The sequence below is a fragment of the Phyllostomus hastatus genome, unplaced genomic scaffold (genome assembly GCF_019186645.2).
Source record: "Phyllostomus hastatus isolate PE091 unplaced genomic scaffold, TTU_PhHast_1.1 phas_contig_80, whole genome shotgun sequence".
NCBI classification, from domain to species: Eukaryota; Metazoa; Chordata; class Mammalia; order Chiroptera; family Phyllostomidae; genus Phyllostomus; species Phyllostomus hastatus.
Genome location: NW_025333960.1, coordinates 28,195,571 through 28,222,967, shown reverse-complemented (window position 1 = coordinate 28,222,967; position 27,397 = coordinate 28,195,571). Strand labels below are relative to the sequence as shown.

The following is a 27,397-nucleotide window of genomic DNA, read 5'->3' as shown; positions in this document are numbered from 1 at the left end:
CTTAACTCTCCTTAACAACTTAAGTCTTACTGATGGAATTAAGCTGCTAAGATTTTTTTCTTGTTATCAGTTTTTGTAAAATGCTTTCTTTTCACATACTTTTCTGTTTACCCCCTTTAACGGTCCAGTAAATATCAATTCATCTTTGTTAATTTGAAATAACTCCATGGTAGCAGAGGTTTATGCTTGGGATTGCCACAAGGGTATCTTACAAATTGATAGTTATTAGTATTCACCTCAGTACTTCCCAATATTTCATGCCAAAGAGGGAATGAAAGAGGAGGAGGGCATAAAGATAAAAAAACAGATGGTGGCAGCCCTCCTCTCCCCTCCTCCTCTTGCGTCCTTTCTCCTGTGTCCACACATCCCCACACATGCCCACCATCTCTCTCTGATAATATTTTCAAAGTACATTTGTACAGCTGTAAGAAGTGTGGGTATGATATACATTCTCACTTCTGGCTCAAATATAAGAAACAGAGTAAGCAAGGAAATCACCTTAAACCAGTTCAGTTTCACGGAATTTATTATCTGTTTGTAAGAAACCATGTGGTATCCTTCTTCTTCATTTGGATAAGCCAAAGGTTCTTCTTTGTCAAATTCTCAAGTTGATAATCAGAACAGATTTAGACAAATGTTGTAATGGTAAATTACATCAAGGATTCCTGGCTGACAGTGTTCTCTGTGTTCCAGCAGACTTGCCACACACATCCACCTGGGCTTGCCACCTGGATGAGACATTTAAGCTGAGTTTGTTTCCTCACTGGTAGAAATATAAACAATAGAGCCTAGGGGTGACTCTCGAACAGGGATGATGTGAGGACTAAACAATAGGCAAGTAAAGAGTTTACGAAGGTGGGACATTATATGCACTATATGCAGTATATGCAATATACTTTCAGTATCTAGGTCTGAAAATGAATCCTGAGACTAGGTTAATGAACTGTACATAAAAGTGTATCATATTTACAGAGAGAGAAAATAAACTTGTCCTACAAGAAGCAAGTGTGGTTTCCAATAAGATGTAAAAATGGGCAAATCAAGGAATACTCAAGGAAATAAGCTATTTACTACTCTTTCATTGATTTCCCAAAGCATTTCTCTAATGCAATTTCAAAGGAGAGGCCAAGAAAAAAATCTAGCTTTGGTCATATTAGCTGGAGGTATGTGGGGATGTGTCATTTTGTGAAGTACCTATCCACATTTCCAATTAGGGGAATTTGCTTATCTCTGTTTTGGTTTAATTATTGGCTGAATGCTCTCCGCTCTTCCCCAACCATTCCTAGCCACTAAAAACCCTCCCACTGTTTCCTCTGAAATTCAAGATTAGTCATTAGCAAAATCTCATATAACCTCCACCTTCTTTCTCAGCACTCCCTTTGCATCTTGATCTACAAAACCTAGCTTTCTCCTATGGACACTTCTTCCCCTCCTACCCTCTCAGGTAACAGCCCTTCTCTCTTCCACACATCTTGTACCACTGGGCCGGACATGGGAGAGGTCACATCTATTCTCCCTCCCTGCTCTTGAGATGCCCCCCGCACTGTAAGTCATGTCATCAGACTGCAGTACTAAGTACTCCTCCCTACTGTACTTATCTACCAACTAACAGCTGAATTACTCCTGAAGTAATGAAGACTTTAGCTCCTAAACGTAACCCTTCCAGTGCTAGTTCTATCCTAATTGCCTGTTTCAATATCCACACAGATGATTCTGTACTTTTATGGCAGGACTACATTCTACAACATTGTCATGCAAGTAAGAAAAGACAACGTTTCCTCCCAGCAGACCCTGTTCTACCCCATGACACTAGGTGGGGAAATGGAGGGCTCTCACTTTCAGCCATTGATGGCCCCTCAGCCAGGCCACTCTGAAAGTGAGGGCACACACTGCCTAACCACTCATGACAGCCGTGCACCTAGCCTCCTTTCCTCTCATTTTAGACATGTGTTCCATAACATTGCCCTAAACTCAGCTGACTACATCCCACTCTCACATCCCCTCTATCCCTCTAACACATTTTCTTGAGAACACAAAGTCAAACAGTCCTTCCACCCCAAGGGGACTCCTCCTTCACACCATCTCTCACACACCGTATCTTCCAGCCACCTCCACAACCAGCTTCAACTCCATGGAGACTGAGCTTAACTCCTCTGTCTCGTGAACCCCCGAATCCCTCACCTGTCACTCTTTTCATAAGTGACACCTGGCAAAATCTCAACTCCAGTCAAATCCAGCTCTGTACGTACTCTGTGCTTGTACAGTGGTCATGAACCTGACTGGAGAAAAATGTACAACCATTCTGACTGGTCTCATATTAAATTCAGGATAAGCAACCTCATGAATGTTCTTAATGATGTCAGACTAGACAAACATTTTGTATCCTCTCTTTAAATCTACAAAACTCTCTTCCCTGTCCCCTCAGCAGGTAAACATGTGCCCTAGTTCACGGAGAAAAATGAAGCAGTAAGAAGCCAACTTCTATAAGCCCCTCTCCCATGTGTACTCACTTCATTCGTAGCCAAACACCCTGACCTTTCCTACTGCTTCCTTAGGGCACCTTTCCATACTACTAAATAAGGCCAATCTTTTCGTCTGCTTAAAACATCCCATTCCTCTCATCTAATCAAGCACAAATGAGGAGGGCAATAGGATACCCTCCTCATTAGCAAATTCTCCTCCTCCACTGGATTCTCCCATTTACTCCCCAGTACACAATTATTTTAATATTTACCTCTTGTATTTAAATACAACTTTCTCTTGGTTCCACTTTCCCTTCTAGTAATTTTTCCCATTTCACTCCTTTCCTTTACCTCAAAAACCCTGAAAGGACTGTCTGCACTCGGGGTCACTAATTGTTCCCCATTTTCTGGAAGCCACTCCATTCAGGCTTGCGATTTCACCTTTCAACAAAAATTGTCCTTATCGGTCTCATTTGCTGATTCCTATAATCTCTCCAAGTTCTTAAAACTCAAGTACCCCTGAGCTTAGTCTTCAGATCTCTTCTCTTCCCTATTTACCTTCAGTTTCTTGGTGATCCTGTCCTTTGAATACCATCTATAAACTAACCACTTTCAAATGTATATCTCCAGCAAGGTTTTCCCCATGAATTTAAGACAGAGAAGTCCAATTATTTAACATATCAACCGTGCTGTTGAAAGTGAGTCTTTTATTTAATATGTACCAAACTAAGCTCCTGATTAACAACCTCTTGCCCCAAACTGATTCTCTTGCAGATTTGCCATCTACACTGAAGACAATGTTATCTTCCATTTGCTCACACTCAAACTGTGGGAGAATCTCTAGCTCTTGTTCATTTCATAATTGCACTAATTCCAGCAGCTCCTGTTGGATCTACATTTGTATGTGTACAGAACCCAGTCGCTTACCATCAATCACATCCACTGCTATTTCTCTTATTTAAACTTCTGTCGCCTCTTCCCTAGACTATGGCAATAGCTTTCTAACCAGTCTCCCTGTTTTTTCCTTGTTCGTAAATATCTTTATATATGTATATACAAACATTTGATATCTATGTATACATACATATATAGGTAGATATTGAAAAAGGAAGATCAATATATATACATCTTTACTATACATATTATACTTAGTGATCCTAAGTGAGGTTATTATCTCTTTATTTGAAAAACCTACAATGGTTTAACAGCTCTTTCAAAACAGAAGCCAACATCAAGGCACTATATAATCTGGCTCTATAACTCTCTTATTCCATATCTTACCATATTCTCCCCTTGATCACTCTGGCCCCCAACTACACTGGCCTCTTGATGTTTCTGGAACATTCCAGGCACTCTCCTGTCTCAAGACCTTTGTAATTGCTGCTGCTTCTACCTAAAACTCTCCTCCATTGAATACCTTCTCCCTCACACCCCTTGGGTCCTTACTCAAATGGACCCCTCTCTCCCACTCTCATTTCCTTATTTAATTTATTTTCCCCCATATCACTTGTCAGCATTGAATACGCTATATATTTTACATATTTGTTTGATTATTGTCTGCCTTTTTACCAACATAATGTCCACGAAGGGTCTCTTTTTGTTTTGGGTTTTTGCTGTTTGACTGCAAACTCAAGAACAGTACTTGGCACAAAGTCAAAGCTCAATGTATGTGTTGAGAGAGAAAGCACACAGGTGCTCACACAAGCAGGCAGTACGACTAGAGGAATGACCCAATAAGATTCCCCTTGATTCTGCTGAACAAATAGAGTTCACCCCATTTACCAGTCCTTCCAGAACACCCAAAATTGTCGTGGACCTCTGCTTTGTTCTCTCTCTAACCACAATGACCTGCCAAAACTCGCAGTACAATTACAACAACAGTGGAGGGTTAAGTTTTCAAAAGGTATAGGATTAAGGACATTACATTCAATGAAAGTTGATTTTTAAAAAGTCTACAAGGCTACTTCAGCCATTTTACTAGGACAATCTGTGCTGTAGATCAGACAGGCGCTGAAGCAGAAACAGCCTCAGGGCCTCTATCAGAAAGCACAGCAGTTAAAGCACAGGAGTGTCCAGTTGGGATGCAGAGGGATTCCTATGGACATTAATAAAATGAATGGCTTTCGGCTATTAGGGAAATACGATATTCCTGCAAGGATCCTGTAAGGTTTGTTTGTTTAAAGATAATTTACTGATTCCTATGAGTCCAATGACAGAGACTTTAATGACACAATCTTCCTCCCAAATCATGATCTGGATCCACTTGTGGGACCAGTGAGTAGAGTAGGGGGGGCGGAGTACGGCAGCTTTTGTGGAACAAAACTTTGCCAAAATTGCAATACAGAAATTACATACTCCAATAGAGTCATAATGCAAATATCTAGAGGAAGATAAAAATGAATTAACATGGACAGAATTCAGAGGCGGAAAATGTCCCCTTAGAATTCTGGAAGGGTTGCTTACTTTTCAAAAGCGTCTCACAAAAACATAATTTTTTTGGCCCTTGTTTCACTGTGAGGAATGTTAACACTAAGCTTAATTTACTGTGGACAAGCCTAGGAACAAAGTTATTATAAAACTATTGTGATCACAAGAAATAATAGCACAATTAGACATAAAGCACTAGCATTCTCAAGCTTCACCTGAGAGTAAAACCACTAGATACCCCCTGGTAACCCTCCCACCTTCCAAGAGAAATATACTGGGATTATCCAGGAGAATTCATACAGTTAGAAACAAAATAAAACAAACAGCAAAAAACTGTATACTTTTCTTAGGTACTAACCTTTTGAATCAAGGTTGTTTGATGATAAATGTAAGTAGGTGGTAAAAACTTAGAAGAAAATTGTATCTACAATGGTAGGGAATGGAATTAGTGAATTATTGGAATTCTGCATAATGTTTAAGAGAACAGGGTTTATATCTTGAAATCCATCACACTTACCTCCATTCCCTTCTCCACAGGCGCTGGACTCTGCCATTTCGGTACCGTCCAGTTCAGACTCACAGCCTAGACCCAGCGTTCCGTCAGCTGGGCATGCCGACTCCTCTTTCTGTATTATTTATAAAAGATGATTTATGGAGATTAGCAACTGAAAACAGTCAAAATACTTTCAGAATTCTGAAGTATTATCACATTTACTTGTAATTTGAAATTGTAATACTGATTTATTTTTTAATGTAAAATCACGCCTTAGGAAAAAAACCTGAAAAAAAAAAGCACACTGCCACAGCTGAGTTTTTAGATAACCTTTTAAAATCTATGCAAAAACTAAGTTTCTTTTTGACATATGATGTTTTCATTTCTTTCAATTCTACATTCTTCTTTATGTTAGAAAATAGCTTAACAACTCAGAATTTTAATCACTAAATAGCACATCTAAGTAGCTATAAAAAGCAACTAAAATAATACAAGTCCTTCTGGTTAACCTGTGTTATTTCTTGACACACACAGCAACAAGAGTCTGATGTTTAACTGCTGAGAAAGAATCTTTGCTTCTTTGCCAGGTATAACTTTTAGTATTAAAAACAAAATCTTCTCAAAGGAAATTAATGACCTTTAAATGCAATCCATCATTTATTAAAGCAGTGACTTCTTTTTAATTTCTAAGCAATAATACACTGATTTTCCTTGTTCCAAGGTTCATAACCATTTGTAGACCATCAGCTTTTGTCCTCTGGAAATTTGCATCTTACATGGCAGTTCCCATTCTCGATGAAAATAGGAACTGCACTAAAATAATTAAGACTCAGTTACCTGAAGCGTTTAGTTGTATTTCACAATTCTTCTCATATAACTACTATGCCCTGTTAGTAAAATTTCCTTGACATCACTGTTTGTTTTAAAAATCAAATAACTTATTTAAATTCAGCAAGTTTTCAGGGAGAATAGATAAATTCCTTATTTTTATGAAATACAGAAAGCCATCAGGTGTGAAGCTATGTATCAACTGATGGTCATTAAATCAGATAGCTTGTGGCAACTGATCATCTTAAGCTCTTGGCTGATGATCCCTGGACCTCGTCCATGTAAATTTTTAAGGATCAAGAATTTTAAGGAAGCCACAACTATTTTCCAATACCATATGTTAGAGTGAAACCACAGATATGCTTTCTTTGCTTAAAGAAACATGTCATTGTTTATTCTTAATATGAAATCCTTTTTAAAACATCTGAAAACATTTAAGAGACATAGGGGTCATTCATCTACCCTTTACCCCAATCTAATTTTGTTTACCTGCACATGTTGAAAAAAAAAACAAACTCATGATACATAGAAATAACAGACATAATATGCAGAACAATACAACTTACTTTGAGAGCATAGAGGCCTGACTTTCCAGGGATTTTGAAGAATGTTCCATCCCCTATTCGAGTGTTAGTGTGAAGCATTGCATTCAGACAGGCTAATGGAGAAGTTCCACTAGAAAATAAAAGTGTGCAAAAAATGAAGCAGTCTGAGACGCAGTTTCTGTGGCAAAACTGATCTCTCTGTCTCTTAAAAAAAAACCCTCTAGCATGCCTTTTAAAAATATCCTCCCAACCCTGAAAACATCTACATTACAATAACAGGCCAGTCCAGTTTCGCCAAAGTTAATCAGATGCATCTGTCTTATAGGCTGCAGGCAAAAAGTCTCCTGAATTGAAATTATGCTTTTATTCATAAAGCAACCAACACTACATTTCAAAGAAACCGAAGCCCAAACATTTATGTGGTGTTATTTTGCAAATAATACCGGGAAGTCTCAGTATTTAAATATTACAGACAACTTGATGGTTGCACTTGAATGATCAAATAAACCAAGTTCAAGGACAGCTCCATCCTATAGGTTGAAAAGCAACAAAAGAATAATAAGAAACCAGGGAAGAACTGATTTGAAATTACAAGCATTTAAGTTACTCATGGGATTGCATTTCTCACAAGGCCAAATAAAAATTTATATCTGTGTTTATATCTCTGATACAGCTTCAACAATAACATCCTTTTCTCAGATTTGTCAAATAAAGAAATGTGTGTTTGGGAATTGTGCCCAGCTAATAATTATGTTCTGTATGAAAGATGCAAGTGACTGAATTATGAAATCAACAGTTTTTTTTTAAAGAAATCGAACAGCACTAAACTACTGATTAAAAATATCAAAGCCCATATGTACAAACATTATTGAAATGTACTCATACACATGGAAAGATGTTTATGAAATGGGTGACACATACGTATTTTCTGGGTTAGACTTTAGAGATTTTTTTGTGTTTTGTTTGCAAACTAGAATTTAAAAACAGAATTATTACATTCATTTACTTGTGTTTTCACATATATCTTACTTCCTAATATGCTAAAAGATCAATATTTGGTTGATCCAATATTGATTAGAAGCCCCACTCCACCCTATCCACCTCTTACGGGTTTTGGCTATTTAATCCAAAATATTCTGGGACAAAAAGACCTTTAAGATAATAAGGTTCTGAATCTTTATTTCTATGATAGGAATATAATTTTGCGCTACTAAATTAAAAGTTTTCTAAAAACCAACATTATCAAATCTCTTACTTAGTGTGAAAGCTCACCAGTAAAATGACAAAGCCGAATTTGCTGAGTTGCCACAACACACTTAATAGCAAGTCAGCATATATACACATCACAGTCATAAAGGTTTATAAGTATTATAATAATAAGAACACTATTATTTTAGAAAGCAACTCTGTATGCCAACATGTCAATATGATCCCATTGGGTTTGACAGGAAGCAAGAGCCCCAGTATAAATTTGGTCAAAGAACAATGCAGTTATAACACTGAAGTATACATGGTTATAATGCTGTGTGTTTATGTAATATTTTTCCTCATGAAACTTCTACAAGCTTACAGCTTCATTTCATTATTTTTCCTTACAAAAGGTTTTTTGCTCACAGTTAAAGTAGGCCAGGCATATTTTATAAAGTAAAATATATTCATCTCCCAGAAATATCTGTCTATGATTAAATTCCAGATAAATGATGCTATACATGTTACACGGAATACTGCAAAATATATTTTTATCGTTATTCTCTTCAGGCAAAAAAGCACAGACAATTTGAAGCTGGGAATTATTATGCCAGATTTGTGGAATTTTAATTTAGTGAAACTGTCAGAAACACAGATTTCTTGTAGGGACTTGGCAAGAGAATGTTAACACTACAAGCAAAATAGAATCCAATACATAAAAATGATACAATATAGATTTTAAAAAGTATAACTTAATAAAACTGTCCACCTAACATCAACCCTCACAACATTCTTCCTGTTTTATTCTTAAGGTCTTATTTATGCAATTCCCAGAACTAAGAGTTACAATTTTAAAGAATAAGACAGCATTAAAGATGGCCAAAAAAATAAACCACTGAACAAATATAATTTAACATTACTATCATTTAAATTTTTCTAAGGTACAGTAAACAGAAGATAATTGAAGATAAATTGACTATTAAATAGCAGTTTAATGCTATGCTTGCTACAAACATAAGTGATAAGCACCCAGCTTCATATAAATAATAAACTCTATTGAGCATGAATATATTAATTATACTGTTTTTACACTCAATACACTCAAGATTCACTATAGAAATATTTTAAAATATCTAATTCACAATCACATGACAATATATCTCCAAAAGTCTCAATGACTACTGGTAATTTTTCTTAAATCTTACCCAAAACAAACATAATAAAACAAACTTGCTTTATTTCAAAACTATACTACATTTGCTTTTAGAAGAATTAGGAAATATGTTGCAATCAAATGCAAATTTTACAACTCGAATCACTGGTGAATTAGTCACTTAGTCTTAAGCATGTTACTTACAATTCTTTATAGAAAAAAACACTGATGATATAATGTTTTATTTAAAAACAATAAAACATCTAGCATCAAAAGAGCTAAGTGCTTACTATAAGAAAACTGTTTTGTCCAATGCAGAATATACATAAAAGAATGATTTTAAAGATCTTTTAGAGCATTTACTTTACCATTTGCTGTTATTCTCAACAATTCCATAAAGTCTAGAAAATTTGGACTGCTTTTCCAGAAGAAATGAATGTCTTAATTAACTCCAAACTGAACAGGAGTAAAAGTATTATTTATATATTTTTATTATTTTTATATTCAGAAAAAATAGAACTAGCAAGCATGTCTTGGACTACTTTAAGAAAGATATGTATATATTTAATAAACATATATATATATAAAAGTATCACAATGATTTACCGTGGGCATAAAAATGATAAGGCAAATACGTGTTAAAAGTCTGTAATGTTAGCATGCAAACATATGCAACATTTCTTCTTACTAATTTATTTTTTATTCACACTCAATGTAAGGGTTAATCACCTCAGTCAAAATTTAAAAGTTAAAAACTTTGTCATAGAGGATGTATATATGAAATAATGAAACATCAATAATTCTCTTCATTTCTAAAATTTCAAAGTTACTTACTTTCTAAAAAGATGAATCAGAAGAATCATGATATCCCGATTTATGAAACGAAAACAAAGAAAAAAGAAGAAAAGAAGTTAGTTTTTCAACTTAAAATGCAATTCTGTATCTTACGATTTCAGTAATAGGTCAACGGGCAAGAAACACACCGAACCCAGGTTTGGCTTCCCACAGGGAGAAGAGTCCTGAGGGGCTGGGGTAGAAGGCAGGTTCCACTTCCACCCCTAATACTTCTATAGTATTTTCATTTTGTCCACAGTGCACATGTGTTTCCACATGAGGAATATAATGAGAAACAAATACATAGGGCGATATTTGTCCCTAATTCTTCTCTTTCTGCCATTCACTATATTTGGGCACTTGTCCATACACCTGGCAGGGCAGGTATACAGCTTATTCTGTTTGCTTGTTTTTCTCCACAGGCTGTGGCATCATGGAACTCTTCTGGTTTGTTTTCATTGCCCACAACCCTCGAAGCAGAACAGGGGTGGAATCTGGAGGCAGGGAGCAGGCATAATTTAAACTGTCTAGACATCAAAGAACCCCCAGAGATGCTTTGCAGAGACTGGTGCTGTGTGAAATACAGAAAAATCATTGCTCTATCATATCGAATTGGTGACAGAGCACATAAAATTTTACTAATGGTGCACACTTAATAAATGGAATGAATGTCTTACCTATTTTAATAATTTTAAGAAGCAGTAAGAATACTTGGGGAATGCAATTGGAAGAATATTTATAGACATGACAAAGAAATATAACTGTGGCCTTCCTTTTCTCGGTAGAAAAAATGATCATGCTTTCTAAGATGGTATTTAAGTAATACAAATCTTAAACTACTTTATTAAGTTTCTCAATAAAAATTTCAGATAAAAGCTATTTCTCAAAAACATTCTAAAACCTCACTTTTCAAATATGGGAACATTAAAAAAAATTAATCCTGAACACCACAAATCTAAAAATTCAAAAAATTCAAGAAACTTATTAGGAAGCATTATTAAACAGTCACTGTGCTAAGTGCTACTAATATAAATTAATAGATAAAAGTATATGTTCACTCTCCTTTCAACAAATTAATAATAGTTTCTTTCAAGCATTTTTAGTATGGATAGCTTAGAGAAAATATCTTAACTTTATTTTAACAGGAAATTGTATGGGCCTCTGGGGTGCTGGTAATGTTTTATCTAGTTCTTGATACAGATGTGCTCACTATGTAAAATTAAATTACTTATAATTTGTGCATTTAACTCTATGCTACACTTCACAAAAACATTTTAATGTTACAAAAGGAATAATGCACCCTTGGATTTATCTATTCATTTATGTATTTAATGGGCATGTCATTACTAGTGGGGAAAATTAAGTCATTTCTATCAATGAATGTGTGGATGATTCCTAAGTACAGGCACAGTGTACATCATTTGATAAATCAATAACCTAGTAGTCCTAGATGACTAAAAACTACCCTAGAAAGTCAAGGTCAAACTACCACTTACTCTCAATAGATATTACTGCTAGTTTGGAACACCCTAAAATAACTGAAAATAAAACTTAAAGTCTATAATTTTTATATACTTTATTTGAATAATCCTAACACATAAAATGTTACCCAAAAAATGACCTACAGTAACCCTCAAATTTAATTTTGAATAAAAAAACAGCATTCCAAACTTCACATTCCCACTGAAAAGATCACTAATCAAAGATTTTAATGAGCACTGGCATAGAAACAACCAATTAACTCAAGAGATGGGTTATATTTAAAAGGAAGATATTTTGCCCATTTCTATGTTAAAAATATTGACATGGTTTTCAATATTCCACATGTCTCTTAGGTACATTTTTATGAGTTGGAATATTGAAGCAGGAAATAATTACCAAGTGACATATGTTATACAATTTAATTCTTAAAATTAGAGCAAAAATTTCAGACTCCAAACCTAAACAATGTATCTCTAACTGGCTTGAACAATATAAAAAGATATTCTTCTTTAATTTAAAGACATTTGAACTTAGACTCTTTATCTACTTTATGGACACTACCAAGGTACCACTAGCTCCATTAGAGTGATTTACACAGCAAATGTTTGGTTAGTAAATATTAATTTAGAACAGTACTATAAGGACATTAAGAAATAGTCCTTAAAAAGTATAAACTAAAGCATATAATCTAAATTATAATTTTAAAGACCTCCAACTAAAATATGAAGTCTTTAAAAATATAGCCTTTCACATGTGAATAAAATTGAAAATAACATTCAGTAAAGGAAGAGGAAAAAGAATAAAAATAATAAATATCTATTATTATAGTTACCATTTATTCAGTATCTCTTATGTGACTGAGCTTTTACAACTACTATCAATATTTCTTACAGCCACCATAAAACATAAGCATGATTCCCAGTTTAGCAGATATAACAGAGGCTGAGACATTGAAAATCTTACTGCAATCAAATAGCAAGTGGTACAGTTGAAATTCAGTTCTGCTCTGATTCTAAAGCCAATGCTCTGCATTATTCCACGTTCCCTCCCTAAAGAGTTGCCTTCTCCACCTAATGAACCTTGGGTACTAAATGTGTGTGTGTGTGTGTGTGTGTGTGTGTGTGTGTGTGTATATATATATATTTAGCACTTGAAGGAAACGCATAAAGAATAGCCAGATGCTGGTGAAACATAATGTGGTTGATTCCATCTTCTCTCAATGATGCCTATTTACCATGACTCTCCCCACAATAAATTTCAACTATTATAAAGAAAGAACTAAGCTGCAGAAATGACGTTGTTGGTTATCTTCTTCAGGCACTGCTACCTACCTAAACTAAGGAAGAAAGAACCCTGAGAATAATGTAGAGAATTCAGATCTATAGTCAGGATGCCTCTTTGCAGAACTGAATCATTAAAAAAATAACACAATCCATTAACTGAGTAATCATTTACTAAGCACATTATATATGTCAAGCTAGTGCTGAAATAAATTTGCACTCTGACAGTGTTTTGCACATAACAGAAATGCAGGCTGAGCGGAACTGAATTCTATGAATACATACAAAATGACAAGGGATTCAGGAGAAAGGAGCCTTGAGGCATGTGGCACAACAAGAGGAAATCATTTGGAATTTAAATGTTACCCTTAGTTTATTCCAAGGAGATGACTTTAATGGGATCATGCACACATTTCTAATATCACTACTGACTCAGTGCAGAGGCAGCCGGCCCGTGGCTATCGCTGGCTCCTCGGGACTTTGCACTGTTTTCCCACCACTGCGATCTCAAAGAGAATATTTGCAACTAGAACAAAATATATATTTACCAAAATAAAAGATCAAATTTCACATATTAAAGAAGAGACCTTGTAATTATATTTGGTATGATAAATTACTTTCATATAAAAATGTAAATTTCTGCGTTCTACTTGTAGCTACTCATACTCTCCCATCTTGTTAGCAATGGCTAATTCTGCAACATTTCCAAATGTGTTCTATGGAACATTAGTCCCAAGTGATGCTCTAAAAAGATTATCAAATGAGTTTTGGAAAAGCAGCATGCTGCGTTCTTCCCTTGCAAGCTCACCGATATGTTACTAATATATACTAAAGTCTCTGAAAAATCGTACTTAGGTCAAGAAACATGCTTAACTCAGTCTTTTCTAAGCATTTTTAATTTTAAAAAAGTCATCCCCACTATATTTGACAATATGTCCTATCATAGTACACCAATAAATATATTTGGGGAAATTCTATACTATATTTATGATTAGGATCATTAGGAAAAAAGTACTTAGCAGTTATACTCCCAGGAATGTTTAATTTTATCAGCTAATGCTTAAAAAATGTTTTTAAATTATAAAATATCTGTTTTTCTGTGGGAAAATAATGCAGTATGGTGATTATTTTTCTCTATGTAAATTTATACAACTGAAAAACATATCCAGGAACTTTAGCACTGAAAAATGTATAAACAGTATCCACAAAAAATTGAAATCAGCATACATACATTTGCAATATGATATTACCAACATAAAACCCACTTTAGTCATCTCTCACATCTCTCAAGATCTGCCCCCTGAGTCTCTGTCTCTCTCACTCATGGATGGGTGCCACCCTCCACCTCATCACCTTGGAAGGAAGCATTCCTCACACTATTCAAATTAGTCAGCCTCAACAAAGTTCACCTTTCAATGTACATTCTCACTTCCTCAAGTCCCAGTTCAAAAACTCTCTACATCACAAGAGGACAGGTCTGCAGCTCCCTGACCCTCACCCTACACCTTCAGTATCTCCCTGCTCCAGTTCAGCCTACCCACTGGTGCCAGAGCAGTGTTCCTATGGACAAACAAGTAACAACAGAAACAAGATCAAAATCAAAACATAAAATAAATACTGCTAAGACTCTTCAGGCCATGCCATACACTGAATTTTTATTAATTTTTTTTTAATTTAATCAGTGATTTTCACTGCCTACCAGACAAAGGAAGCAAAAACTGCTTAGCTGACATCAGGGTCCTGTCCAGCCCACTTGGCACCTAGCTCACCTTCATCTTCTCCAACTTTCAGATTACTCTCCCACTCTGAGACCATTCTCCTACAATCTGATCCAATTCAGCAAACCTGGTGCCTCCATGGCTTCTCATCCCTCTGTTTTGGTTCATATGCAACCTTCTCCAAGGAAATGCATCCCACTCTTTGTTCCATTCACCATCCAGAATAAAAATTTTAACCACCACCTGTATGGTAACACCTTTTATAATATTCCTGCACTACAACCTCAACACTGCATCTCTCTCATAGCTTCTTTTCATCAAAACTGTTTATGCTTCTAACTTTCCTGCCCTTGCTACTTCCAAGTTTGGAAACTCCATAGGGGATGGACACATAGTGATTTATCTTTGTATTATCTGACAAGCAGTCTCAGTGTACTCAAAAGGTGTTTGTTAAGATGAATTTAAACACTGCTATAAAAATTGTTACAATCAAGGATTTGTAGACATAAAGCACCTGCAATGAATATCATCTATATTCTATTCAAACTCATGACTACAAGCATATGTATCAATCACCCTGCATACCACACTGGCTGTTAGACCATCTTATATTTGCATGCCCAGCACCACTTTCTCTTAGAACCTTCCCTTCCTTAGTAATGTGATTCCAGTTTAGCCATCAATGAAATGGTCCTGGGTTTCACACCAGGATGGCTAGTAAGATTAAACTACTTGGTCAAACAGGGGGACTTTGAGTATCTTTTGGGGAACTGACATAGAAATAAAGAGAATAGGGCATGTAGCAACATAAGCTAGAAAGGCATAAAACCAGAAATGAGCTGATGCCTACCTCTGCCTCCATGAGGACACAGACTGCTGAGAATGAAGCTAACCAAAGGAAAGCAGAGCAACACATGGAAAGAAAAGAGAGGCGAAATGATATTACTCAAACTCTGCATTATGTAGTTACATTGAAGATCGGCTTATTAGATGTTCAAGTTCATTAAACCAGTTAAGTTCCCTGCTTATTTTAGTTTTGACACTTGACTAAATGATTTATGCAAGCTGACTGCATTTTTCTAGGCCTCGATTTTGTCATCTGTAAAATGAGTTTAAAACAGGTATGCTTGAAAGGTCTACCAACCCCTTTCTGGTTAAGACGTAAGGGCAATTAATGAGGCTTTGACTACGGGCTTGCTGCTCATTCCTGCCATGCTGCCTGCCCCCATGCTTCTCTCATGTTCACACCCCTTGTTCTCCACCCCTGCCTTCAGGTAACCTCTGCAGCATTCCAACCCGTCCTGTGCTGTCTAGCACTGCAGTGCTCGATGGCAGCCAGCACCTTCATGAGGATTTTGTGTGTTCTCCTCAGAGGGTCCTGCCAGACTCGGACACTCAGAAAACATTTGGGGGCTGTTGATAAGCTAACATTTCACAATATACAGAGTAGAAAAAAATTTGAAGCTTGGCAATACCAAATATTGGTTGAGGATGTCCGGAAATAGAGCTCTGAAATACTCGATTGAGAATATAAATTGACACAACCAATTTGGAAAGACATCTGGCAATATCTAGTGAAAAAATGTGTGTGCTCCACACATCAGCAATGCCACATTTTGGTTCAGACTCTAGAAAAACTAATATTCATGGAGACACTATTTGTCTTAGGGAAAAAAAACTGTCAGTAAACTAAATGTTCACCAATAGCTATAAAAATATATTTTTACCCAAATATTCATAGTAAAACTACAAAGTTCTGAACTATAATAGTATACAGCAAATCTATGACACTGATTGCCTCTGAGAAAAGGAGGAAATCAAAGGAACTTCAGCTTTTTCTGTTACACTTTACATGAAAGAAATTCAAAGCAACTCTGCTGACATGTCCACAACTATGAATTCCAGCTGGCAGTTTTTGGTCTATGCTATTTTACTGTATTTTGAAAATTTTCAAAGATAAAATAAAACTGTTGATGACTTTCTTTTATCTACAATTTGGCTTCTCTCTAATGTATCAGATCCTTCCCTTGTTTCAAGTTATGTTAATGTTTAAACATTTTTATGCAAGCAAATAAATAACCACATGAAAATTATATAGAGTGTAAGTGTACATCATTATACAGAGTTAAAAAGTCCCTATTAACTTCCCCCAACTGCATGCACTGCTTCGGAAGTAATGACTATTAAATATTTATCATGTTTCCTTCCAGAGCTTTTTCTATTTACATTCATATACATGCATATATTCAAATCTATGATTTGGTATTTTTTAATTTATTTTCAACACAAATGATGGCATTTAGTACATACTGGTAGGTACATGCGCTTTTTTTTAAAGGAATTTTTTTTAAGATTTTATTTATTTATTTTTAGAGAGGGGAGGGAGGGAGAAAGAGAGAGAGAGAGAAACATCAATGTGCGGTTGCCGGGGGCCATGGCCTACAACCCAGGCATGCACCCTGACTGGGAATCGAACCTGCGATGCTTTGGTTTGTAGCCCCCGCTCAATCCACTGAGCTACGCCAGCCAGGGTGGTACATGCTTTTTTAACTTAATAACATGAGTGGGAATTTTTCCCATAGAATATTTTTGCCCTTAATTTTCTATATAATACTGAATGCTCTTAATATTCATTTAATGTTCTTAATATCCTATAGGGTAAATATATTATACCATGATTTTAAAATATTCCCTTTTTATTTAACACTTAGTTTGTATCCAAGTTTACCCATGAAAATTGTGCTACAATGAAGAATCTGATATTCTCCTTATGTATGTGATATAGATTGAATACTTGTTACTCTCAAAATTCATGTGTTGAAACCTAATCTCCAATATGATGACAGGTGAAGAGGGGGAAGACTTTGGAAGGTGATTAGGTCACGGGGATGGTGCACTCCTATATGGGATTGGGGCCCTTACGGAAGGAAGCCCAGAGAGCTCTCTCCCCACTTCTTATATAAGTACTCAACATGAACTTGAACATCCATGAACCAGAAAACAAGCCCTCAACAAACACTCCAAATCTGTAAGCACCATGATCTTGGGCTTCACAGCCTCTGGAGCTGTGAGAAATTTCTGCTGTTTATAAGCCACCCAGTCTATTCTATTATATTTCTACTATAGCAGCCAGAATGAACTAAGACAGTATGTACTACTATTTCTCTAAGATAGATTCCAAAAAGTAGAATTTTTACATCATAGGATGTTTTCAAAATTTTGACAGTTATTTCCAAATTAGTTTCCTTAAAGGTAACTATTTTCCTCACTCTAGTCAATGGCGGACACTGTCAATCTTTAGATACTTGCTAATTTAATCAAAATGGAGGTGACTAGGTCATTCCAGGGAGAGGGAGGAGCAGAAAGAAGGCACTGATGGACGGAATTAAAAGGTGATGTACAGAAACATGATTATTTGTTATTTCCAGAACAGTGAGTGGGAGAGAGAGTAAGGGTAGGATCACATTCCAGAAGGAAGGTATGTACCATACCGTGTGCTTGACTTTTAGACTAGAGTTCAAATCCCCTGGAAAGAAGCTCAGTCTTCCTGCAGGGGACAGTGGAAAGCCCTAGAAGGATTTAAGGAGGGAAATGCCCTTGTCCCTTTATAGGTTGAGAATAGACCTAGAATGAGTCATGCCTAGAAGAAGACAGGTCAATTAGTATCTTGCAATATTGGACTGCAGGGAAGGCAGAAGAAATTTAGGATTGCTCCAGGGACTGGGGCCAACAGTGGTATAATTAAGATATATAATTGGAGAAGAGGTAGGTTTGGGAAAAAATATGGTGAACTTAGTTCTGGACTTACTAATTTAAAGTTAGCACTGGAAATTCAGATACACACCTGAATCACAGAGTTAAGGTTGGGGCCAGAGAGAAACACTGGGGAACCATCGGCATGTCCACGGTATTTAGGAAAAAAAATCAATAGGCACAGATAGAGTTTAAAATAATATAAGATGATAAAAATGAATGACTTGAACTCATTGTATTCCAGAAGTCAGAAAACTGCATGGGAAAATGTCTCTGAGATAAAAAGGAAAAAGGAATCCTATGAAGAATTTCATTATAATAATGAGGTGTGACTCTTACTTCAGGATATGATTACTTTAGAAGTCAGAATAAATCTCTGTATTCATAGGTAGTATAAACCTACAAGGAGAAAATTACCTAGATCCAGCCAGCAGGAACCCTTCTTTTAAATACATTTTTTTTCTTTTAAAAAGCAATATGTAAGAACATTATAAAATATCTGTCAATTGAAGAAAAAGTGAGAAAAATAACTCAAAATCCCAACTCCTTGAAGCAACCTTGAAATTCTATAAAAATTGAAATTTTATAAAATTTCTTTGGCCTATTTTTCTGGTGTATTTCTATTTTAAAGTTATCATTCATCTAACCATTGAATCATAGTATTTTATTCTATATTATACCCTTTCCATACTACTATAAAGCCATCATAGATATGTCAAATGGTTAAACATATTCTATCAACTTGTTTCAAGTAAGCAATTTTCAATTTGGCTGCATATTAAAACTTTTAGGGGAATTTTTTAAAAGCAAGTTTTGAGGCAACTCCAAATTATTAAAAAAATCTCCGGGTGGGATAATCAGCATCAGCATTTTCTCATATCTTTCCAAATGCTTCAAATATGCAGCCAAGCTTGAGAACCACTGATATCACCAGTGAACATTTAAATTATATTCTTTGTTTATAACTAAAATAGCATTGATATGAATATCACAGTGTACATAATACTTCTTATACTTAAGAACAATTTAATATAGGCTTGCAGAAGTGCCATTATTAATTCAAAAGATGTAGGTTATGTAATAACTTTTTTGCAAATAATGCCCACTGGCTTTTCAAATGAGTTGTTTAGGTTTACATTGCCAGTAGTATACAAGCAAGAAGCATCATTTGGAGTCAAGGTGAAGTCCATGGACTGATTAATTTACTTGGCAAACTAAGAAACAATCTCCAATCATTACTTTCCCTGCATTTCTATGGTTATATAAGTAAGATCAAATGCATATTCACATACTTGCTTATCCCTCAGTTCTATGGACTGGGCTCTACTGTTCCTGTCCTCTGACCACAATGCTCTAAGCTCATTGTTTTTCTTATTGTTTTAATCATCTCTTTATAGTATACCTTTATAATATCAACTAAAACATTTTCTCCAGTGTCACTTAAAGTTTTGTGCTTCATACGCAGACACACAAAATTTTATGTAGTCAATTAAGTCCATCTTTCCTTTGTAGTTTATTTTACAGCTTCTAACTCTCGAAAGTCATTTCCCTGTCAAAGGTAGATTAAAATGTTAGATTTCAATTTTTCTGATTTCTTTCCACTGGTATGACTTTTCGTATTTAAATTGTCAATTATGTCTATATCTTCCTTTATATAAGCACAACTAACATATGTTCAATAAACATGTATCATTTTTAATGGCTTTCTCTGGTTCACAAAGAAGAGCAGAGCTCCATTGTCCAATATTTAATTTCTGATTCATTCTCCTATATCTTCTCTGCAAAAGACTCTGGTACTACTCCTTGGAAATTCCTTGATCAGCAGAATGTCAAAAGAATTCAGCTCAGAGTTTTGCTAGCTATGGGAAAATTTTTACCTTTAAATGTTTGATAAAGGAAAGGTCTAAAATTAACCTCACCAACTAAAACTGTTAAGATTGGCATTCATACCACAGGACAACTGTCAATTTATTTTAGCTTTCTTCTCTCCTCCTTCCTCCCTTCTCCTCTTTCTTTGTCCACTTACATTCTCAAGGCAGTGTGTTCAGCAGTAGTCTCCTGCTTTGATTAGAAGTGTTACCACATAAATATATTTAATGAACATAATTTTTCACCATAAAACAGAAGTTCTGTGAAATTCAAATATCAGAGGTACTTGGGATGGCATGAAATACATTCACAAAATTTAAGCAGCATTATAAAACAGAAACAAACTTTTCAAAAGGCCTAATTTCTAGGCAAGATCTCTTATAGAAACAATATGCTTTGAGAAAGGAAAAATAAATACAAATACCAGCAAATTTAAGCATCCTTCATTTCTCCAAACTTAGTGTCTGACACTTAAATATATACCTAAGCATCTGGCAGCAGGCCTAAAGGAAATTTAATACATATAGCTCTTGTTTCCATTTCATCCTTTGGGAAACAGGATTCATGAGAGACGTAAGTTGGGAGCAGAAACTGCAGAAATGCTTATGTTTGCTACAAGCCACAGTAATCCTCTTCCATACAGAATAAAATGGTAAAGTAAAGGTAAGAATGGCTAGGATCAATGCGAATATAAAAAGAGAACAAATAATATGGTTTCAGGCTAATGGTTTTGGAAAACTATAAAATTATACACACATACATATTAATAGTTCCAAATGTAATGCCACTAATACATTATATATGTATATATAACCTCTGTTTTACAGAAATAAACATCTTCCTTAGGAAAAAATGCGCATTTTGATGACCCATGGGAGAAATGTATCTTTAAACAAAACAAGATTTCCTGTACATTATTTTACAGTAATACCAATGTTCCAACCAGGCACAGAGAGGCCCTCCTGGCAACAACTCCGATAAGAAAATAGGAGAACAACATGTAAATGTAATCAGGGTGGAAAGGAGAAGAATTTGAGAGCCAAGGCAATAATTCAAGAAATTGTTTTTTAAAAAAAACTGGAGCCCTATTTAATCAACTAACTAAATGGTAACTGATTAAACAGTTGCTAAAATTACAGAGAGCTATCTATGTTTATATAACAATAAGAGAAATGTTTTTCTGCCTTCCTTCATTTTTTAATGTTTAAAAAGCAAAACTTGGAAGATCATGGCTGCTGGCCATTGGGCACGCACCTTATTTAAGGAAGCACAGTTCCAATCCACTCATTTGACCTGAATTAATATTCTTGAGATTTTATAGTCACTTAAAGCTTTCAGGAAATGGTTCCTTGATGCACCTGCCACCTAATTCCATGAAATCAATATTTCACTTAAGCTAAGTCAGGAAATCTTAAGTGATGAACTCGATTTATGACTGTTGCTTCATGAGCTGCTAGTAGATAAAACCTAGCAGTGAAGATGAAAATCATCACAGTGAAATAGCTTTACTTCTTTTGGGAAGGATGTTGACTAAGATACTGTTAGCATAATTAATAAAAGCATGTCATATTAGGATAACAATAACAATTTTAATATGTGATATATAATTTTCTATTGCCCCATGTAAGTGTATAGCAATGAGACGACATTCTCTGCCTGTGCCTGAAATGAACCTATTGTGATTGCGGCCCATCAGCATAAAAATGAAAGCTGATAATATTGATCCAAGCTTCACCCCAAGGTAAAAGAAAACAAGCATTTACTGAAATCCAGGTATGTTACTATTTAAGCAGAAGACAAAAATTCACCACATTTGCAGTCACAAGCACCATGCTACATATGAAAGGCAGCCATAAGCTGAGGTTCCTCATAGAAAAGTTCTGTAGACATAGATACATTGTTTATAAAAGCTTTCATAAACAGTAAACCCCTGGTATTGGTCTCTAAATGTTGTCTCCCCTCCAATAATTACTAACTACCTGACTGACTTCTATATACTGATCCTTAGAGTTTCCTAGGATTTAAATATGGGGTACCATTACTTCATTTTCAAAACAGAGAATGAACAGAGATAAAATCTGAAATTCTAAACATGTTCAACCCCTTAAATAGTAAATCTTTGTGCATAGCCAGTGCGGCTCAGTGGATTGAGCACCAGCCTTCGAACCAAAGGGTCACTGGTTCGACTCCCAGTCAAGGCACACTTCTGGGTTGTGGGCCAGGTTCCCAGAGGGGGCACGTGAGAGGCAACCGCACACTGATGTTTCTCTCCCTCCCTGTCTTCTTCCTTTGCCCTCTCTCTAAAAATACAAGTAAATAAAAATCTGTTTAAAAATTGTAAATCTTTGATGGTCTTAAAATTGTTCCTTTCGTCACTTGGCTTATTAAACTGAATTTTAAGAAAACTCTGGAAATTTTCAAAACAAACACATTATAGTATAGTACATTTCTATATCTCTCATTTCCTCCTTCGTTTATTCATGCCTTCTAATGGGCATTCTTTCTCTTCTTTTCTTTTTCCTGTTGGGACACCCACTTCAAGTCTAACATTTTCCTGTAGCCTACCATTTGACTATGATGGAAAGACTGAGCTTTGGAATCAGCCAGACCCCAGCTCAAATATCAGATCTTCCACTTACAACTGCATGATATTAACAAGATACCTAACTTCTCTCAGCATCAATTTCCTCATCTGTAGAATGAAGGAATAGCACCCACTTCTCAATGTCACTGTGTGGATTAAATTAGCTAAAAAAATGAAACTGCTTGGCTTAGTGCCTGACACTGCTCAGTTACTGCATAAATGTTAGTTTCCTGCCCTTTTGCCAAAATGACATTCAACAGACAGTTCTAATGATATTTACAGACACATATATCAATGTTTCTTCTTTTTAGTTATTTACCTGTATTCTACTCCTAGACCTAATTAATAAACTTCCTTCATGTTCAATAATCATCAAGGTTTTCATTGCCCTAAAGAAAATAACTAAAATAATATTATATAAGTAAAAACCAAAACAGGCATCAAATTTCTAAAGGATGTGTTCAAAATTGAAGAAACTCTAGAACATTCTCTGTAAAAACGTAGAATGCCTGAGCAGTCTGATAGAAGGCAAAGCAGAAAACTCCTTAATTGCACAACCCAATTTGATTCTTAGTAAAACAGGGTTAGAATGATGAAGGACTCTCTGTGAAGATAAAGCAAAACATTCTCAGGGAAAAGTCACTCATCACCCTCAAGAATATATATTATTGTAGTCAGGCCACTTTGCTTAAAAGAGCCCCAAACAAAAGGGTGAACAAGCAGACTATGACTTTGGCAAGAAAGATCATGGAGACACAGTCACTGTTCACAGGGAAGAAGGCTTGAATATATACCAGGAAAGAAAATATGACATTTCTATCTAACACTGTAATAGCTTTTCATGTATAGATAAATTTGTAGTCAAAATTTGGCCACAGTTTACAGAGACTGTAATGCAGACAGAGAAGTTAGCAAGCACACCAAGGCCTCCCAAAATTTCCCTTTCCAACAAATCACACTTTCTCAGTTTCGATTCCAATCTGCCCTGTCACACTGATGAAACAGAAATAACATATGTGAGTGACATCAATCTGGGATTTGCCTTCTACACAGTCATTCGAATCGCTCTGCCTGGCTTTCAGGTGTCCAGCTGTCTTCTCAAACCCACTAAACATGAACAAGGGACAACTATGGGGTTCCACACAGGGAGACCCTCAATGTCCATTTTCACCCAATGTCACTAGCTGGTACCTACCCGGAAGGAATGAATGGAACCACTCCACTGCAATCCCAGCCACTCCTGCTAGTTCAAGCATTCGGTTCAGCATCACATCATGACCAACACGAAAGCAGCTGAGGCTCTAATATAATCATCATGGAAAGTTGTCCCAAATCCTTCATTCGAGGAAGATCCTTCATACACACCAACGCTGTCTCCAAGCCATGCCGGGGTCTGAAACCAGACTGGAAAATATTATATATGTGTATATATAGTAAAACTCCCACAAACCAGTCTTCTACTATATCATATTTTTTTACAGCTGCTTAACCCATCCTATGTGTATATGTATATATATATTTATATATATATATATTGCCTTCTCAAGGAGAAAATATGAACATTCAAGGAAAGATCCTTTCCATAGTAGAAGGTAAACTGAAAGCATATGAAGACCTGGTGCTGCCTGGTAAGGTAGTTGAGGCGGTCCCAAATGGAACATACTTTGTCCTGAAGGGAAAAGAGAAAACACAATATTGGTTTCCAAGGCTAATCTTCTACACTTGGTAAACAGGATCAAACTATTCCAATATTATTTAAAAAGAAAAAGAAAAACTTTGGCTTTATGGGAAGGCAATGCCAGATTAGCCCTTGAAGCTCTGCTTGTTTGGATTACCAAACATGCCCTTTTCCTCTGGAATCCCACTGCGTGATACCACTGTCAAAGTGCTAACCACCATCGCCTTGACTGCATTATCAGACTCTCTACTGATCGCCGCGCTCTGCACTGACAGCACTTGCTAATCATGCCGACAGGGCCAGGGACCTTTGAATGAGTAACAACTTCAAATGGTTGGAATAATAATAATAGTAATAACAATAGTAATAATATCAATGGAGTCCCCAGAACTATTATATATAAAACAGCAAGAACAAATGAGCTTAAATATATATATTGATTTTTCTTCTCACTTAATGAATAGGCTTTTTAGAAACAAAGTGACAGACATAAAGTTTTCAAAGTGTAACCAGAGAATTCACTATTTTGCTCTAATTGAGACCTTTATTATAAGATTAAGGACTGCAAGTTCCATTTTGCTTTCTCCTTTCTCCTAAACTAATATAATACTGAAAACTAAAAGTTTCAATCCCAGTACAAAATGTTACTAAGTTTCTATACTCCCCAGAATGTGTCTAAAATAAAATTAAATGGGTTATATCATTGCAGCATTATTTTCTATGTGCATATCCCAAGTTTTTATTTGCAACCAGTAAATGGCTATTTATAAAACTGCTCATCATATATAATTCCACTTAAAATTAGCATAATTCCATCTCCTAGTCTCCATTTCACTTGCTCTTCTGGCCAGACTCATCCAATTCTTTTCAGTTTAATTTAGTCTGCACTAAAATGAAAAGGCTTGTTAATGTCCATTTGGTGCACTGCCTCCTATACCCATTCAGAATATACTTTGGTTCCCAAGTCAATTATTCTATTGGTGTCAAATGTCCAAAAGCCTTCTAGACTGGTCTGGACCTTTGACTTAAATATAATACTTGCTATGCTTTTTTGGACGTTTTCCACTGACTTCATTGCATGTCATAAAAAAGTGACACATCTCTCATAAGAAAAATGCAAAGAATGAATGAATCACTGAGGCAAAGACCTCAGAAAATATTAGACTTAAAGGAATAGATCACTTGGTTGTTTACAGTCCACTTGCTTAGCAATACACAATGCATTTCCTTCTTAAGTTTTAAACTCCTCATTTGACATATTGACCCTCTATGGCATAACCCTGAGCGTCTGACCAAGTACAGTAATATAAGAGTCTCCTTAAACCATCCCTTTTACAGCTGTCAGCTAAAGATGTCAATAAATAATGTGTATTCCAGTCAAATAAACATTTACTGAGATGTCTGCCATAATCTAGGAACTACACAGAATATACAAATATGAGTATATGACTAACTATCTTGGAATTCAGAGCTTAGTTAGGAGAAAGACATATAAACAACAACAAAAAAAACTCGGACAGAGATACATTAAAAAACCTTCCTTGATATATGAAAAAGGAACCAGATTTACACCCAGGAATTGTGGGGAAAGGTTCCCAGGGGAAATGACAATCTCATCTGAAATGGTAAAGATGTGTTAAGGGGGCAGTGACGGTAACAACCATCACTAAGACATTAACATATGTGTAATTTATAAGATTCTTGGAAATCAGAGCACTACTCAAAAGTAAAATATTTTCTATCCTATATTTAGTTTAATAGACAGCAAACTTGTCTCAATATAATGGAAAACTCCTAGTACACTGTAAACACTTAATAAATATTATACAAGCCAAAAATATCACACAAATTATACATTATTTATGTGATAGAGGCACACAAATAATGACATATATTTTCCAGGTAATTAATTGTTACCTACATATTTACATGTAGCCCTCCTAAGAGAGAGCAAAGTGGTTTTGTTCAGTACAGTCTACTCTCTAAAATTGCACTTTGTGTATGCAAAGCTTCATAGTCAAATTTCAAAAAAAAAAAAGTGCATGATTGTACAAATTCATAGGACTCTGGGCCACATCATTTTCCCCCAGAACATACCAGTTAGATAATTATCAGGAGGTATTGTCAGGAAACTACAAGTTAATACATATAAGTCTGGAGGATGAGAAAGGAGAGGAAATACTACATCAGTATTGCACATTCTAAAAGCTAAATTGGCCCACGTATGAGAGCTAGCTGGAGAAATAAACAAATAGCTGATACTAGAGTCTCAACATTAGTCATTGACAGATATCATATTAAAAACAACTTGGGCTCTGACTCATCAAGTAACCATGGTTTTAAACCTTATCACTGAATCTAAGCCAAGAACATAGACTAGACTCCCTTTTCCAACTTCTCAGGAAATTTTAGATAAAATTAAGCATTAAACAATATTATATACTTCTTACTGAAATGTGAATCTTTTGGAACCATTGTATCAAAATACTACTGTGAAATTTCTTAGAGGACAAATTTGATTTGATAACCCATTAAATCTTGATTAATTTCCCTAGATTCCTAATAATACAGTAAACAGCGAAATCTCATAAATCAAATATCTTAAAATTTACAGCATACTTTTAAATTATTTTATCTTCATAATACCCTTATGATGCAGATTAAGTTATAATTTCCCCCCATTTTACTGGAGAGGCAAAAAAAAATAAAAAAGACTGAGTGACTTATCCAGGATAATACATTATGTTACAGAGTAGAGCTAGAATTCAAATTTCCACTCACTCAATCAGAAAATACCATGAACCTATTATATGAAGGGCACCATGGGGAAGAGAAGGATCAATGAGACATAAACTCTACCATTAAGGAAATTGCAGTCCTATTATAATAGGAGAAAATTTGAGTTTATTAGATACTACAATAAAGGAACACATATATTGGGTTACAATGGAATAGCAAGGGTAAAAGGATGAGTTAAAGATGGAGTTAAAAAGTCCTTCACTGAGGTGGTGTTATATGGCATTTGAATTGGGCTTTAAAGGTAGGGAGTGGAAGACAAGAAATGGTGAAGGTCATTACAGGCTGAGCAGAGTGAAAAAGACTT

At 35.5% G+C, this 27,397-nt stretch overlaps 1 protein-coding gene across 1 annotated transcript in view; it reads right to left on the bottom strand.

Moving 5' to 3' along the window:
- ASXL3 (ASXL transcriptional regulator 3) overlaps positions 1 to 27,397 on the bottom strand; it is a 170,392-nt gene that overhangs the window by 93,215 nt on the left and 49,780 nt on the right. The window contains exons 5-6 of the mRNA XM_045850304.1: positions 6,777 to 6,885; positions 5,407 to 5,515 (exon numbers count right to left, since the gene is read on the bottom strand). Coding sequence (XP_045706260.1) covers positions 5,407 to 5,515; positions 6,777 to 6,885 — 218 coding nt within the window. The remainder of the gene's footprint in view (positions 1 to 5,406; positions 5,516 to 6,776; positions 6,886 to 27,397) is intronic.